Genomic DNA, 17,224 nt, shown 5'->3' on the forward strand with positions numbered 1-17,224 from the left:
ACGACTAACTAATTGAACAAATCAAATTAGCCCTAGCCCGGCCGAGCATTTACGTTTGTCATCACTAAATCATCGAGGGGACCAAAGATATCGTTTTTATCCTACTTTGGATAAAAGGAACGGATAAACTTTGATACAATGCTTGCTTGCACTTACTAACCAAATCACACACAACAATATGTTTTATAACACCAAGTTACTAGTGCGTTTACATATTATCAATGTGCAACCGATTTGCAAGATACAACTCACACATCTCGGTTTCAAGAATATAAGATGTTATCGTCTCACCAATCACTCGTGATACAATTTGTGGAGTGATCCAAGTGAGCGTGGGTTTAATCCAATGCTCAAATCATATTCATAAGCACTCACGAACGTTGTAGCAAACATTTGCTTATGTCTAATACTCCTCTAGACAATCCACACACCAATTCACGACAGTCTTCATTCATATCTACTTCCAACATATGAATGACTGTGGCCCGTTCGAATAATTCGATTATTCTTAATAAATTCAATTATTCTGGAAGTCAAAACATGCAAATGTGAAACACAAGAATAATACTAATCTCATATGGCCTCAAACCTTTGAGTATAAATAAAACACATTTTATTTATCACCATATTGATTACTCATTATTTGTCGTTTCGGGTAATCAACTTCTTACTTGAATTATTACACTTGTCACATGCTCTTAGCATGCACACAATGTTTTCCTATGGTTCTTACTTTGTGAAATAGATCAAATTAAACACATTTCCAATCATTCTCATTTCACAACTCCAAATCCTTTTTCATAAGTGTGAGAATATCAAATTCTTGTTACTTATAAAATATGCTAGATTCTAACATTCTATGCAATAATCCTTTCGTAACGTCACTGCACCAGAGTCACAAAGACTATTGCCAATGATATTACAAGGTCCTCTATCGGAGATTGTTACAAGACAATTCCTTAGATATGATGTCTCTCACTCAAAGTACATTCCTTTGAACATCCTTTTGCATAAAAGTTTCTAATCTAGTCATAGATTTTTAATATTCAATTCCCAATATGGATACATTTCCATATTTTCCATATGACAACTCATTCTTAATAGAATCTCATCTATTCTTAATGATGTCGATATGGTCCATCCAATATGGACACATATCCATATTTTCCATATGACAACTCATTCTTAATAGAATATTTTCTATTCATAATAATGTCGATATGGTCCATCCAATACCATGCTTCCAACTACTCACAAGCGACCAATCCTCGTCGAACTTTGGATTGTCCTTTGATAGTTGTTTAATTATTTTAGTCAAAACCAATTCTAGTCCCTTTTCCCTCTAAATGCGCTCGACATTTGGAAAATTTTAGAATGGTCAGACATTAAAGCATTTACAATCGATCCTATACCCGAAGCGTATGGGACACGACGCATAATGTTTTATTTGCTATGTTCTCAAAATTCGAATTGTGAAGAGGAATGCCGTAATCATAATCGAAATTTTAAGAACACACAATGTACCCTTGACTAAATTTATTAACATTTCTCAACTTAATCCTTTAGATTTGAAATGAAGCATAATATTCTCTCCCTTAATTATAGCAAAACAACTATTCCTTCCTTGTAACTTTGCAAAGAATGACTCTTGTTTTCTATAATTAATATTGCCAACTTGCAATATGTGCCTTAATAATCATACAATCATAACTTTTATGCTACCACTATCATGATGATTATTATAGACATAACACTTATACTCCCACTAGCTTCGACATGTATTTAGAAACAGCCAAACTTTCAGAAAAACAATGCTTATTGGATTTCTTAAGTTCATGTTTCTAATACTTAGTGCTTTGATAATCTTTTATCAAGGCTTCTTGAACTTATACACCTTTGCCTTAGATAGTTCATATGTGTGTGTAAACAATTGCCAAACCTCACAATTCAAATTATGGAAAGGGATACCGTAACCATAATCGAATTTGAGAATGCAATTTTACAATCACTATCTTCTTAAAATCTTTCTTAGTGAAAGCATTTCCTCACAATCATTTTCATGAAGGAGGAAATCTTATGACACTTAGATTTGAGCGGTGTATGTGTTCCTATCCATGTGAATTTGTTAAAACCAAAGTTTACGACAAATTCAAACTCATATGGACCGAACTTTCTTAATCTTGATTTCTTGCCTTTATGGTAGCACAGCTGCCCACCATGTCTTCCAAGTAGTTAAGCAGCTCACCTTTTCTTATCAACGTACTTTCCATTGATCAAGGTCCTTGCCTTTTATGCATTCAAATGAGAACTCATAGGACTCACATGTATAATTAACTCGATTGGTTTGGCACATCAACTAAACAATGTCAACACGATAGGTTGTAAACCTCAACTCGTGTGCTAGTGATGATCGATAAGGTTTATTTGATTTGTTCTTAAAACCTTTCAAGACCATTAAGACTCCCACTGACTCCTTGACATATAAGATTCTCTTGTCAATAACCATTTCTTGACAAACAAATATCCAAGATTTAGTGTAGCTCATATCAAAATACTTCATAAATTGGTCCTAGTTGGTCTTTGTCTTATCCAAGACATCACAACTTTCCACATTTGATGAATGTTATAAACCTTCTTAACACTTATCACTCAATGTCACAATCTTAACTCTAAGACTTGTTTTTGGAACGAACTATGATTGACTTCTTGATTTAACCATTTCTTCTATCCTTGATTCCTCTTCTTAAACATACAATTGTACTAAGACTTACTTAGAGGATCAATCGAGATATGGTTCTTAATCACTAAGACCTATCATAAAGCATAAAAGCTACTCTCCCTTCTTCTTAGAATGGAGAAACTTTTATCTTTCTGCCTACTTGATTCTTCTTATTCGTTTTGCTATTGATTTAAACTTTTTCAATCAATTCAGAATTACACTTAATCTTGTAAGTATAATCATATTTACTAAACCTCTAGTAAATCATGACGAATATCTTTGTTACTCTTATGGTGGACTTGATCAACACATAACTTTGCGTACTCGATCTCCTAGTCCTTCACTTGACACTTTGTCAATGAAATAGTCTAATTATCAAATATGAGATTTCTCATTCATCGTGCAACCAAGTTGCGTGATTCCAAATTTCTGTCCAATTGAAACTTTGGGCGATGAGAAACTCTCCCTATTTACTAAACCTCTAGTAAATCATATTTACTAAACCTCTAGTAAATCATGACGAATATCTTTGTTACTCTTATGGTGGACTTGATCAACACATAACTTTGTGTACTCGATCTCCTAGTCCTTCACTTGACACTTTGTCAATGAAATAGTCTAATTATCAAATATGAGATTTCTCATTCATCATGCAACCAAGTTGCGTGATTCCAAATTTCTGTCCAATTGAAACTTTGGGCGATGAGAAACTCTCCATATTTGGTAAATTTTCGACTTTCCATAAATAACATAATAAGAACCAAATCCATTGTTGCTAATATTAGAAACATTTTAACATCAATTTTTTCATACACGCCATTGTAAGGATAAATAATATAAAATCAAAATTTATTTTATTGCGGAAAAATTTGTCCTTACAATGCAACTCATTGAAAAACTTATGCTAATACATCTTTCTTAGCAATCTAATTCTAACTCTAAGTAGTAGCTCAAGAATCTAATCTCCAAGTAATGCGATCGAAATCCATTCCTTCACGGTTAGATTCTGCTCATTTCTTCCCTTAAGTTTCCTTTCTTTTCTTCGATCCTACAAAACATCAATTGTAATCTTATCACATTATGTATTAAGAATCTAGAATAGAAGCTTAAAAGAGTTATTCAATGGATTTTACCTAAATCAGAGCCATACGTTTTGACTCTCCCATCTCTTAGATCTCTTAGGTAAATAGGGCAGCTTCGTCTCCAATGCCCATTTTCTTGGCAATAAAAGCAAATTGACTCTTTTGGAACATAACATGGAACTACTTCAGACATTGTCTTTCTCTTATGATCAAACTTTTCGATCATTGCATGTCTTTCATTGCCATTGTCTATATCCATAGAGGTCTTGAAGGCAGATTCACCAATCAACTTTGCTTTTCTATTGCGCCAAACCATTGCTGATTCAGCAGCAATAAGCATATAGGTGAGATCTATAAGGGTCATGTCGTGGTTCATCATATAGTACTCTCTTACGAACTCACTATACGAGTTGGTAAGTGACTGAAGAACCCAATCAACAGCCATCTCCTCACCGACAACGGATCCTATCATTCTTAGTCTATCAATGTGCGACTTCATCCCTAGGACGTGTGCACACACCGGCTTTCCTTCTTTATGTTTACTTGCCAAAAGGGCTTGAGTGATCTTGAACTTTTCAAGCCTTTGAACTTGTGGGTTAGGGAGAATAATTGGAGGAGGAGGAGGAAGTGAAGTATGATCTATTGTTCCTTGATCGAATCGTGGAATATCATCTTCATGTGGAATGCTTGTTCCACGGGATTTGAGAAGACCATAGTTGTCAAACTTTGACATCTACAAAACGGGAGAAAATAAATTCAAGTTAGTTGATTGATTGAGTCCTTAGTAAATCACCCAAATGAGATACTAAGGCTAGGACCCAACACAATATTCTACAACTCGGGAGAGGGATGCCGTAACCCAAATTGCAGAACATTTGAAGGTAAGTGAATGACGATTCACTAATTTCCACCATGAAGAACGAAAAAGAAATTTTAAGTTTTAAATCTATGAAAACTCCTAGATCCTTTGAGATCCATTGAACTTTCAATGGCATGTTTAAATCTCGATATGCCCCTCTTGTTTGTGACTGGGATGCCGAGGATCACAAAGCGGGTGTGAATAACCATGCAAACTTACATGGTGCCCTCACATGTTACAGTCACCTATTCGATGTGCCGGTAAACCACACACGCTCCATCGAACTATGACAAACATTGAGTCACCCTTTGCTACCTTTTCTTAGAACCATTTAGTGTGCCGGTAAACCACACACGCTCCACTAACGTCTTCGCAAGGGTACAAAGTGTAATTTCATGGAATTGCATCAATTCACTTTGCCTAAGTAACTAAGATTGGGAATTTGAAAAACATTTAGTTACTTTTATGATTCATTATACTTATAATGGAAGGTTTCGTCCTATCCTACCCGTTCGGCTAACGACCCTCCACTAGTCAAGAGTGCGGTGGGTAAGAGTGGATACCCATTCAATCGCCATTTTATAGACAATTTCCTTAAACACCCTTTATAGACTAGCTTCGTGAATGAGACCTACTAACGGTAATACTGACTTTTACTCATACATATATATAATGTTAGAGTTTTAATGTTATATATAGTATAGGGTGTATTTTATACTTTCAAAATACTAGGTGGTCTAATTTAACAATTATACTTTTAATTCAATTAAATTGTAAAACTAAACTTTTATGGATTTATTAAACCTCTTTTAATTATACCCCTTAATTAATTAATAAAACCATAAGGGTGTGATTTGAACCTTTTCAAAACTATACTAGAGTTTTAGAATTTATCATTCCTAATTAAACTTTTAATCAACTTTTAAATTCCAAAACTTGAGGGCAAGTTTTGAAACATTTTAACACATTAGGGTTTAGAATTTAAATATACATCAAAATTAAACTATTAATCAAAATTTAAATTCCAAAACTTGAGGGCAAGTTTTGAAACCTTTTTCAAAACATTAGAGTTTCAACTATTTAAATTTCAAAACAACAAAACTTTTGGGTTCAAATTTAAACTATAAAACCTAAGGGAAAAATATGAAACATTTCATAACATAAGGATCAGATAACAAATAATCTAAATTAACAATTAATCACATAATTATCCATATTTGATTTATTTAATGATTTCTTGCAAAACAATTTATCAATTTAGTCAAAATAATTAAACAATTATCACATAAGGAAACAATTATCTTATTAATTGATAAATATCTTCAATTAGATCAAGAATATAGTCAAATATATCATAAAATCAGATTTATAATGATCTAATATGATAAGGTAACTATCCATAAGCAAAAACAGCAAGAAATCCCGAACATTGCTCCATCTGACGCTCGAACTCGCCGAGTACCCCCATGGACTCGCCGAGCAGTGGGACTCGCCGAGTCCATCAAGCAGAACACCAAAAAACGAATTTTTTAAACATATCAAGCATCAATACAATAGAAACCAGGCTAGGCTCTGATACCACTGATGGGTTTTGGTCATAAGACATCCTATGTGCTCATACAAACCCTAATGCTTGGATCTAGGTTTCTCTATTGTACATGCAAGTTATCCAAGACTATAAACCCTAATTCTAGCATACAAGTAATCATATTAACATAAGAATAGGTTTATAATATTACCTTGATTGTTATGTAGCAATAACAATCCCAAATCTCCTTGTATTGACTTTGGAAGGCTTAGAGTCACAAGTGTCACTCCTCTAATGGCTCACAAACACCATAAGCAAGAGGATGAAGAGGAGAGAGGTTAGAGGCTGCCCAAAACGTGTTCTAACCCTAGAAAAGAAGTTCCCCACGTTTTTGAGCCTTAAGGGTTATATTTATAATGAGGCTATTAGGGTTATCTAACAAGGAAACCCTAATTTGGTTGCTTAAGCCCTAAGCAACCCATAGACTCCTTTAATCAAGCCCTTGGATGATTTCCTTATGGGCTTCCCATAAGAATTCGTCCAACCCTTGATACAAGGCAATCCATGGCCCAAATTGCAATTATCTTATAATTACAATTCCAGTCCCTTAAGTTTAATTAATCTCTTTTAGTCACAAAACTAATTACCAATTAATTATTGACTAATATTAATTAAACAATATGATTTCTCCTTTAATATATTATTCCCATAATATATTAATAAATCATATTTAATCCTTTCTCTCCATAATTTATCCTATCAAGTTGCTTTGGTGAAGGCAACCCAAAATGACCATGCACCATCGGGTCAAGTACATACCAAAATAGTTATGGACTTAGACACTAATCCAACAGAAGCTTCATAGAGTCACGTCTTTTAGTTTTGCTATAAATTTTGGTATCAAGTATACAATGATTTGAACACAGATGTAAAAACTATACATTATCAATATCATGGTTGTTGTACTTTGATTACTATTATTCAGTTGTTTTGATACTGTACATGACGTCATCCCCCCTCCCCCTAAACGTTTCGGTTGTTCTGGTTTGGGGGTGTGACAACAACCACTCATGCTCTGATATCAATTGTGAATACAATAATCAATGCGCAAGGACAATGTTTGAAAACTTAAACCTTGAGGTAATGATCAAAGTCTGCTCTTAATATATGGTTCCAGTTGAATCTAGTAAACCAGTTAGGACTTGAAGATAACTATTCAACAAAGCATTCAAGTAATAAATGAAGTAAACTTGAGTGTAATAAATGCAAAGGAAATTTAAGAACAAGAAGAATGTAATGAAAGAACTTTGACTTGAAGGAAAGTTGAAAGTGATGTGAAGAGAATGCTATTCTTGGATTAATACTTTGATTCGTTTACATCCTTGAACTGATGAAACATTCACTCTTTAAATAGTGAAGGAGGAACATAGTACAAACCATAAAACATTCTAAGGATTGGATAATGATCAGTGTTTGACAAACTGACATTTAAAAGATACACACAATTAAGTCCTATGAATTGTTACATCAAATAAAAGACAAAATGCATTATATGCATGTACAAACTTTTGATTTCTGAACATTTTGATCTCAGACTTGATCTGGCTTAGGAACTTCACCGTATCTCGGATTCAACTGACTTCAGAACTTGATTGCTTGGGATTGCAAGAGGTTCACTTTTCATGTATCAACAACCACGACTCCTTATACACCACAACAAAACGGTGTAGCTGAAAGGAAGAACAAGACTTTGAAAGAAAGGATTAACTAAATGTTGTCCTATTATGGTTTAAGTGAAGGGTTTGGGGGTGAGGCTATGTTAACTGCATGTTATATCTTGAATCGAACTCCAAACAAAAGGAGTAAGAATACTCATTTTGAACTTTTGGTGTAAAAATGTATTAAATTTGAGTTATCTCGAAGTTTGGGGTTGTAGAGCAGTTGTAAGGCTCACTAAACCCAAAAGGAAAACATTGGGTGAGAAATGTATAAAATATATCTTCATTGGATATACTGAACATTCAAAAGCATATAGATTCTATGTTTTTACATGTTCTGATTTACGTTCCTGTAACTATCATATGGTAATTTTAAGACAAGAAATTATGTTCTTGATCTATGATCAATTTTGAAGTCAGGACTAGTACACATTACATCATAACATCTTTTTCAGCCTCTCTTCTATAACAATGAGTTTTTATCCAATTAAAGATTTTTGAGTGTACCCTCAAAATGCTTTAATTTGAAAGTGTTTCACAACTCTCATTGATCCAAACATTCTATTACCCCGATTATCTAACATATATGTCACTGATAGATCAACCCTTTTAAAAAGTTGTTATATTTAGTTGAGATCATAGAGTTTGGGATAACTCGAATAACTTATATCTTGGTTATTGATAATATATGAAGTCAAACATCTCCCCATAACACCACGATGACAATGTTTGTTTGAGCATTTCGATTTTCTTCACTTGAGATTTTGCAACATGCGAAATATAAAGATGAAGCCATAAAAAAGAATAAGAAAACAACCAAACAAGAAGTGATAACGATATACTAATCTAGAATTAACTGGGAAAAGAAGAGCCACATAACTATGATGGTTATTAAGAAAATACATAACTAACAAGATAAAACCAACTACAAAAGTCTATAAAACTAAGGGGTATGGTCACCACCAACTCACTAAAAAAGTGTTGTCACTTATGCGCCACTTATGTGCCACGTCATCTCCACTACCAAACCACTATTATTTGGAAATGTTTACCACTCCACATTCTTTATCTTTTTTTATTTATACATTAGATTAAATAAATAACAAAATTTTAAACTTAAATAAACATTTTATTAATAAAAAATTACATTAAAACCCTATATTATGAATTTAAAAACTACTAATGTAAAAAAATGAGACTTAATGGCTTTTTGTGTCAAAAACCAAAATTTGGGCATGAGATTCTTTTGAGTTTGGAGTACAACGGATACTCCTTTCTTCCTTATTTCATTCAACCCAGGAAACCCTAAAACCTTTCCCCTTTGTTGCCTTGTTTGCGCCGGCCAAGAAGGACCGAAAGAACTCAACTGGAGAAGAGAAGAACGAGATGGAAACAAAGAAAGAGAGCAAAGGAAAAAAAAGGTCAAATATTAGACTGTTGCTGCTGCTTGTTTCCTATTGGTTGTCTTTCTCCGTCTTCCTAAAAACTCCATAACAGATAGCCTAAGACAACAAAAACAACCTCCCTCTATGGCCTTCATAAAAAACAAAATCCAATTTATGAAATCATGGCTAAACACAAGGGTGTTTTATTATTATTTTTTTACTTTTTTTATTATTTTTATTTTTTTAAATAACAATGACGATATTTCAAATGTTGTAATTAGATAGTAATATATTGATAAAAAGTTAAATGTGTAAATTTTTTATGAAAAAAATTGATTTTTTTTGTTATTATAATTAATTTATACATAAATAAAAATTCTTTAGCTCCTGTATTAAAAAAAAAAAAACAAGCTTATGAAGAGCACTTCTATAGTTCTATACTTCTATGTAGAACCATTTACAGAGGCAAGAAATCAAACCATCCTCGAAAACGGGCTGTTCCCAACAAATGATTTTCTGTAAGCTTCCCAAATCCAAAAGATTCTCCACTTTCACGCGTTCCCCTTCCCGATCATCATCATCTTCTTCTTCTCGTGGCAACCATCAATCAATTTTGTCACTCGTGACCCTCTTGAAAAGTAGTGTGAATCCATCTCTCAAACATTACAACAACTTTCTTCTTCAACTCTTCAAAACCAAAAAATTTCGATTCATTACACACTTCATATCTCAACTAAACTCCAACCAAATCGAAGGAGATCACATCACACATTCAATCTTCACAAGGGCTCTTCTCAAACAACATCATTACGAAAAAGCAGTCGAATTTATCAATACCCAGATAGGAAAAACGCCAACCATTTTACAAAATCGGATTTTGGATTCGTTAGTCCAAGGTTTCTGTGTCAATGCGAAAGACCCGGAAAGGGGGTTTTCGGTGTTGCAGGATTACCTGAAGATTGATGGTATAATTCCTTCTTCTTTTACATTTTGTGCATTAATAAGCTCTTTTAGTCGGCAAGGTAAGATGGATAGAGCAATTGAAGTTTTAGAAGTTATGACTGATGAGAAATTTAAATACCCTTTCGACAATTTCGTGTTTAGTGCTGTTATCTCGGGGTTTATTAATGTTGGGAAGCCTGAGCTTGCTGTAGGATTTTATGAAAATGCTGCAAAATCCACTGCGTTACAGATGAATATTGTCACTTATACTTGTATTTTGAGTGCTTATTGTAGATTAAAAAGATTTGAACAAGTTTCTGAATTACTTAACAGAGTTGAGAAGGATGGATTAGCATCTGATGTTGTGTTTTATGGTAATTTAGTTTATGAGTTATTTAGGGCAGGAACTGTAATGGAGGCTTTGCAAAAGCATAATGAAATGGTTGAAAGGAAGATAGAAATGGATGCTATTAGCTACACAATTCTTATAGATGGTTTTTCAAAGGAAGGACTTGTGGAAAAGGCAATAGGGTTTCTACATGTAATGGAAAAGGAAGGAATTAGGCCGAATTTGATCACTTTTACCACAATCATATCAGGATTTTGCAAGAAAGGCAAGTTAGAAGAGGCCCTTAGGGTCTTCAATTTGGTGAATAATTTGGGGATGGAAGTGGATGAGTTTGCATATGCTACCCTAATTGATGGATTTTGTAGAATTCATGATTTTGATTTTGTGTTCCATATGCTTGATGAAATGAACGAAAAGGCTGTTCATCCAAGTGTTGTCACGTACAACATTATAATTAATGGGTTATGTAAAGTTGGGAGGACAAATGAGGCGTATGATCTTTTGAAAGGTATCCATGGAGATATTGTTACTTATACTACTGTGTTACATGGCTATATCCAAGAAAAAGATTCCATGGGGTTGTTAATGACAAAAAAGACCCTTGAAGAAGCTCAAGTTTGTATGGATGTTGTCATGTGTAACACACTTATAAAAGCACTATTTCTCATAGGGTCATTTGAGGACGCATATACCCTTTACAAGGGAATGCCAGAGACGAATTTGGTTGCAAATCATGTTACTTTTTGTACTTTGATTGATGGGTATTGTAAATATGGTCGAATTGAGGAAGCACTTGAAGTCTTTGATGAATTTAGAAGGACATCAATGAATTCAGTCACATGTTATAATTCCATCATCAATGGACTCTGTAAAACAAATATGATCGATATGGCCATTCAAGTGTTCATAGAGCTTAACGAAAGAGGTATGCCTCTAAATCCACATATCCACCAAATGTTATTACATTCGATTATAAAAACGAAAGGCCAAAATGGGATTTTGGATTTTGTTTCAAGAATCAAGAATTTGGGACTTGAATCTTTTCATATAATATGCAACGATGCTCTTTGTTGCTTGTGTGATGGAGGGTTTTTTGAGTCTGCTAGTGATTTATACATGTTCATGAGAAACAATGGATCTTTTTTCACCATAAACTCTTATAATTCTTTCTTGGAATTGCTTGTTAAAGATCAGGAATTGGGTCTTGAAAAGATTTGTGTAAGCGATTTTGTGAAAGAATTTGGAATCTTTGACTCTAGAGTAAGCAAGATCATCTTACGTTACTTGTGTATGAAAGATATCAACATAGCAATCAAATTTCTCAAATCAAGAAACAATCTTAAATTTCCAATCCCTATTTTCAAGAAACTAATCAAGAATGGAAGGGTCATAGATGCTTTTAACCTTATGATTGGATCAAAAGAAAGACTACCCTTCATGGATGTTGTTGATTACACCATTCTTGTAGATGCACTTTTCAAAGAAGGGTATATCCGGAAAGCTTTAGAGATATGTTGTTTAGCCATGAAACATGGAGTTACCCTTAATGTCATCACTTATAATTCAATCATCAACGGGCTATGTCACCAAGGGTGTTTTCTTGAAGCATTTAGACTATTCGATTCATTAGAAAAGCAAAAGATTGATATAACTCCTTCAGAAATCACATATGCAACACTCATTGATGTTTTAAGCAAAGAAAGGTATTTGCTTGATGCCAAAGAATTATTCGAACGGATGATTTTAAAGGGTTTCAAGCCAAATATTCGTGTTTATAATTCTTTAATTAACGGGTATAGTAAGATTGGGAAATTGCCTGAAGTGTTAAAAATTGTTGCTGATTTGGATGAAAAACATGTGAAACCTGATGAATTTACAATCAGTGCTGTGATTAATAGTTTTTGTAGAAATGGGAACATGGAAGGAGCTCTTGAATACTATTTTGATTCAAGAAGAAATGATCTTTTCCCGGATTTATTGGGGTTTTTCTATTTAATTAGAGGGTTATGTTCTAAAGGAAGAATGGAAGAATCTAGAAGTGTTTTAAGGGATATGCTTGAAATTGAAAAGATTGTTGATTTGCTAAAGAAAGTTGATACAGGGGATGACAATGAGTCTTTGGATCATTTTCTTGATTCTTTATGTGATCAAGGGAACATACGTGAAGCTATTTTGCTTCTTGATGAAATTGTGAGGATGTTTTTTCCTGTAGGAAAGAAGTTTGATGAGGGAAGGATTGGATTAGGTGGATCTCAACTGTTGATTTCTGATCAAGATGATGGGGTGTGTGATGATTTTGAGGCTTATTATAACTTACTTGCTTCACTTTGTTCTAGAGGAGAGTTAAAGAAGGCGAATAAAGTTGCAAAGTTGCTTTCTGGTTTTGATGGAGGATGATTGATTGAAAAATGAAAATGTCATTTTCTTCATGTTTGATGCAATTTGCAGGTATGTTCTTGCTATTTTGATTGAAAACTAATTGTTGAATAAAGCTTTTTAAAAGATTAAACTTTGCATTATCTGACACCTTCTAATCTTTTTCCCATAAAATCGACTTTTTTTCAATGTGGATGGAAATCATGGAATCTTTCTGATCAATGAAACTTATAGTTTAGAAAAGTAACTGTATCAAAATAATATAGCATGATTAGCATCAACATTATAAATTTATAACTATAATATGTTTGTTCATATACTTAAACATATATATGTTGTATATATATTCCACTTATGCATTTTCCTAATCTCCATTTAGGTGATATGAGCTCTAGAAGATTACTTTACTACATAGTCTTAATGGTTAAGTGGTTTTTGAAAGGAAATAAGATCTTAATGATGAAAAACATATTACGTATTCAATCAAGAAAAGCTAATACAGATTCTTGTTTTCAACCTTGCTCCTAATATCTAACTTATAATTTGGCATTTCAGGATCATGAATGTTACCAATAACAATGAGATTGGAATGTGCAACACAAATTTGTTACATGGCAACTATTTTTTAAGGTCAGGTGTGTGGATTATAAGTTGCAAAATGGAAATGGGAAATTGGTAATCCATAAGCTTCAAAGCACAAATGGAATTGGGGATTCCGACCTTTGATCCACCTCATCATGTATGTAAATTAGCAGCACTCAGAGGGGAGATAAATGGAAAGTGTTATTGTAAGAGTTGTGTTTACCTTCTTATTGGTCTTTGAATCCTCAAAGTGGAGTTAGAGTTTATAAAAATTTAACTTGAATTCTCATTGAGTTTTTAGAGTATTATGTTAATATGTATGTATTTGTAATAAGTTTTTTTGGTTACGCAAAAATATAAAAAAGCGATTTTACTTTTGTCATTATATCGGTTTAGCCATTTAAGTGGCATTTGTGATGATTAGATTAATATATGTTTTCCTGGTTAATATGGCATTCTACAAAAAAAGCATGCACCTCAGCTGGAATTATTATTGAGCATAAAACCACACTATCTTTAGTCAAACAAATTCATTGGTTTTCTAATTAATGAACACAACTCCATACTTCTTGATCAAGCTTGAATGTCGAAAAATTATCGTCTTTTTAACTCCCTTTTAAACGGTGTAAAAGGTTTTTATTTTCATGCCTAAGAGAATTGACCTCAAGCCTATAGGATTTCACATCCTTTCTCAAAGCATGTTCAACCCTATTTAACCTCAACAACTCGATATGCAACTTTGACCTCAGTTAATGGTCAAAGTTATTATTTTCCAATGAACCGTTTTTCCTCACTTTTTTAATACCCTTCAATTATTTTCTCTTGTTCATTGCAAGTTCTTTGAAGTCTTGTAATAACCCTATGCAACTCATTGCATTATTTATCTTTGTCAAATATAGTTTCATTTCGGTTGCTTTGTAGTTATAAAAATAATATACAAAAAAGGAATTTATCTATAACACAGGATATACTTTGGCAAGTATTCTTATTTCTTGTAAAGCTAAAATCTAACCTAATAAATAAAGATATTTTTGCCACATGTCATGCTCTCATTGCATTTGATATATGTTATTTTTAAGATTTTTTGATTTGTTTTTCACTTGTCATTTTTTTTTTCATTTTATTATATTTTACATAATATTCAAATGTAATAAATGTAGTAAATGTAATAATAAATACATATCTATTTCATTAATACAACTTTCCTTTTAATTTCTAAATTGAATCAAATTATTTTATTTGTTTATTTATTTAAATTATTTGTTTAAATTTAAAAAAGAAATAAAAAAAAGTCAAAAAATAATAAATTAAAAATTACATTTCAATAATTCAATATACTTTTTCCCTTATAAATTCAGACTTCCTAAATTTTAAGATTTTCATATATATATATATATATATATATATATATATATATATATATATATATATATATATATATATATATATATATATATATTGAGAAAAACCCTGTGTAGCATACGAGTCTCACAATTTGCCACATGTTATTTTGTGATTATTTTAATTTATTTCCACATATCATTTTATGCTTTTTTTCCTATTTTATTAAATTTCATATAGTATTTAAATGTAGAAATTGTAATATGTATAAAAGTAAATTACACGAATGGTCCCTATGATTTAGGATAATTTGCACGTTTGGTCCTTAACTTATTTTTTTAACTCGTAAGGTCCCTACTGTTTGTTTTTGTTACACGCTTGGTCCCTGTCTTACCTCAAAAATCTGTTTTGCCCTTGATTTTTTTAAATATTTAAATAAACACACCCCAACCCCACCCAATCACCTTACCTTATCTTTCCCATAATTTTTCCAGATTTAAATAATAGTCTTTTTAGGTAAGACCGGGACCAATCGCGTACCTTAAACAAACAGTATGGACCAAACACGTAACAAAAACAATCAGTAGGAAGTTTTCGAGTTAAAAAAATAAGTTAGGGACCAAGCGCGCAAATTTCCCCAAACCATAGGGACCATTTGGGTAATTTACTTTAAGTATAATAATAAATGAATACGAATTTCATTAATGGAATTACCTTCTAATATCAAATTTCTTAAATTAAAATCTCATTAGTTTCATTTGTTTATTTATCTAAATTATTTACTTCAATTTTAATAATTCAATATTTTTCTTATTATTCTTATAAGTTCAAATTTCTCATATATATATATATATATATATATATATATATATATATATATATATAGGGAAGGGTTATTTGGAAAACAAAAAAACCCTAAAAGTCATAAAAAAAAATACTTAGAGATCACAAAACTTTTTTTTTAAAAATTTTTTTATAGAAAAATCGCAGCTTTTTTAATAAAACCGCTGAAAAAAATAAAAATCATTTTTTTGTTTTTTTTAAAAAATGTTTTTTTCTTTAAAAAAATTTCAGGGATTTTATACTGAAATCTGCGATTTTTTCATAAAAAAATTCAAAAAAAAAGTTTTGTGATCTCTAAGTATTTTTTTTTTTTTTTTTTTTTTTTGCATTTTTTCGATTTTTAGGGTTTTTTGTTTTCCATAAAACCTATATATATATATATATATATATATATATATATATATATATATATATATATATATAACTCAATGGGTTTCACAGCTAGTATAGTAATACAGTATAATGGCTACAAATCTAATACAATTGTTTTTATGCTTTTGTAATTATAGTGATATTTTAAAGGTAACTTAAAGTAGCTTGCAAATGGGTTTCACCTGTGAATATAACATGTATGAATTTAAATAACTAGTATGTTGTAAAGCTAAAATATAGTATAATAATAATAATAATAATAATAATAATAATAATAATAATAATAGTAACAATAACAATAAAAATAAGAATAATAGTAGTAATAATAATATTATTGTTAATAATACTAATAATAGTAGTAATAATAGTTAGGGATGTCAAAAATCCTTGTGAGACCCTGACCCCGCGGGATCCTGTTTTCCTATAGGAGTATTTTTACATTTGTTTTGGTTCAAGGGTGGGTTTTATCCCCGTTTAGTTTTTGGGGGCGGGGATTTCCATCTCTAATATCTCGTGGGGACCCGAAATAATTATCTTATATTTAACTATTTTATTTATAAAATAAATATTAAACTTAGAGTATTCATTGTGTAATATATGTTTTGTATTTGAATAATTAGTTCAATATGTAAAGCTAAATGAAATAAACAAGTTAAAAATACGTTAAATAAGGTTAAATAGAGGATTTCAGGCCAAACGGGGCGGTCTTCAAATTCGTGGGCGGGATCAGGGGGAATTCGGGATCGAGATTGGTGGAAAAAGATAAAGTCAGGGTGGAGGCGGAGGGCAACTATTTTTGCTCCCGTCTGGTCCCGTTGACATCCCTAGTCATAAATAAAATGACGAAACAACAATGATTTTTTTTTGGTTAAAGAGTTTTGTTCAATAATTTTAATATGTGTAAGACTCTAGTGTTTACAAAACTAATATTGATTTTTTTAGGTTTTTTGAAACCATTAACTACAAACATGGTAAGTATTATGTCACCGTCACCTCATCATCACATATAATCATATTAGATTGATTTACTCACCACTACACAACACTATATCATTTTTCTTTTTTGATTATTTAAATAATTTTTTAATTAATTAAATATAAAGAGAGAAAAGAAATAAGATTGTATGT

At 31.8% G+C, this 17,224-nt stretch overlaps 1 protein-coding gene across 1 annotated transcript; it reads left to right on the plus strand.

The window, feature by feature from the left end:
- The first annotated feature begins 9,717 nt into the window (after window positions 1-9,717).
- Window positions 9,718-13,650, plus strand: LOC145061785 (Pentatricopeptide repeat (PPR) superfamily protein). The gene is made up of 2 exons (XM_079009350.1): window positions 9,718-13,030; window positions 13,514-13,650. The coding sequence occupies exon 1, from the start codon at window positions 9,800-9,802 to the stop codon at window positions 12,977-12,979; it is 3,180 nt and encodes a 1,059-aa protein (XP_078865476.1). The 5' UTR covers window positions 9,718-9,799; the 3' UTR covers window positions 12,980-13,030; window positions 13,514-13,650.
- The last annotated feature ends 3,574 nt before the right edge of the window (window positions 13,651-17,224 follow it).

Source organism: Lactuca serriola, chromosome 7, assembly GCF_051521515.1.
Source record: "Lactuca serriola cultivar US96UC23 chromosome 7, Lser_US96UC23_V15, whole genome shotgun sequence".
NCBI lineage: Eukaryota > Viridiplantae > Streptophyta > Magnoliopsida > Asterales > Asteraceae > Lactuca > Lactuca serriola.

Bases quoted from the DNA above. Each gene is read 5' to 3' on its own strand.
- LOC145061785 (XM_079009350.1), top strand. From the start codon at position 9,800: ATGATTTTCTGTAAGCTTCCCAAATCCAAAAGATTCTCCACTTTCACG.